The 1,643-nt window shown below is 40.4% G+C and overlaps 1 protein-coding gene across 1 annotated transcript; it reads right to left on the bottom strand. All coding sequences in view use genetic code 11, as the record gives it.

The window, feature by feature from the left end:
- Positions 1–90: 90 nt before the first annotated feature.
- On the bottom strand, positions 91–921 carry EGR_10610 (hypothetical protein; the record flags this gene model as incomplete). Its single annotated transcript, XM_024499859.1, has 2 exons — positions 91–182; positions 912–921. The coding sequence occupies 2 exons, from the start codon at positions 919–921 to the stop codon at positions 91–93; spliced, it is 102 nt and encodes a 33-aa protein (XP_024345722.1).
- Positions 922–1,643: the final 722 nt, after the last annotated feature.

Below are 1,643 nucleotides of genomic sequence, written 5' to 3'. Positions count from 1 at the left end.
GTGCAAAACGAATGGAGAGTGTCACATATGAAGGAAACTGAAACTGCCCACTCTTGCCTAGTGCCATATCTTTACGGGTCTGGGACATATTCAAATGTGTAGGAGGGAGTCAATGCCATGGGCACTTTGAGACAGCAACGAAGCATCCAAGCAGTAGACAAGTGGTGGGTGTTTGCTTGCCTCTAAAAGTAATCAAAGGAAAATCAATTCTGTTTCTCAATTGCAGTTTCCCTTTACATTTTCGGGTTTGTTTAAACGCCACAATTTCCAACATAGCATTAAATAATAAGCATTTAGCTTTGCCAATCGCTAGACTGTAAATACAAGCTCAATTCGTCGCTGTAACTGATGTGGCACAACTACTGTTGCATTATCAGGAAGATGAACTTGATTTCACTGGGGTTTTTATGAAGCACTACGGGACTTCCATGAAGACGAAAGTTGATACAATGCACTAACAGAATACATATATTTAACACTAAGAAGGTACATGGGCTACTGCCGTGGCTCCAAAGCCAGCCTACAGGGCGTGGCAGAATGGCCAATTCAAAAGCTAAATGTGCTTCCTCACAAAATCGGATATCAACCGTAACATTACATGTATGTAGATGGGTGGAGAGATTTGCTTTAACTGTAGATTTCCCCTTTTTTCTCTGCCAAAAGTTTGGATTTGTTAGTTTAAAATAAAATAGAATGCAAGATGCAATGTCAAAGTTTGAAAAGTTTTTCCTTACTAAACCATAAATTCAGAGTACTTAAGCATGTACATTCAGTCATTGTGCACAATGTAGCGCATAATACGGCAGATATTTTGCTGAGTGCTATAATATTAAATACGGCTCATGGAATGATCTTATTTTACTAAATTATACGAGTATTTGTTTAACTACATCGTAGAGTTCCCCTCTTACCACCGCGCATCGCGTGAAGTTGTGTTCCAATAAATTCGTTGCGAATTTTTGCCGTTAAAAAAATTTTTTTTTCACCAAACTTGCCACTAAGAAAAATTACTCTTTTTACACTACTCTCAATTCACTTTGAAAATCTGCATATAAAAAATACTGGGCATGAGACATTTGACTATCGTATGAAACACTTGACGGATTTGTCTGTGCTGATCGTGGAGATTAGCCTAATGTGATCAGTTTTCAAGGCTCTGCAGCTTGTTCATCTGACTCGCCTCCATCGAAAATCAAATCTTTTGGAAACTTGGTCAAGTTTTAAAAGTTCCACTCTTGCCAGTAGACTTCAGTACCTAAGCTAGTCGGAGATGAGAAGCGCTTGCCTTCTGGAGGACTTTGGAATTTGGTGTGTCTGAAATGTCCGAGATGTTCGGAGGACAGCCACTAAAAGCCCGTTTCGCCAGATGATAGAGATTCTTGAGGTATTCCTCATCGTTCTCGTCAGCTTTTTGTAAGTACAACATTGATCGATGTTGGTAACATGGGTGATGCCGAGGGAGGCCTAAACCAAAACAAATCATGGGGGAGAGTGGCGAGGATGATGGGCGTTGCCTGGAACTGAAGTTAGAGATGGAGGTTAAATTTAGCAATTTCTAGCCAGTTTTTGGATTTTATGCCATTTCTAAGGTCCGTTGGCACTGCTACCGGTGTAGGACGAGGCTCGAAGATCTCCTTCTACAT

The sequence above is a fragment of the Echinococcus granulosus genome, assembly GCF_000524195.1.
Source record: "Echinococcus granulosus chromosome Unknown EG_S00241, whole genome shotgun sequence".
Classification (NCBI taxonomy): Eukaryota; Metazoa; Platyhelminthes; class Cestoda; order Cyclophyllidea; family Taeniidae; genus Echinococcus; species Echinococcus granulosus.
The sequence above is the reverse complement of the archived record's forward strand: the minus strand, read 5'-3'. Positions and strand labels throughout refer to the sequence as shown.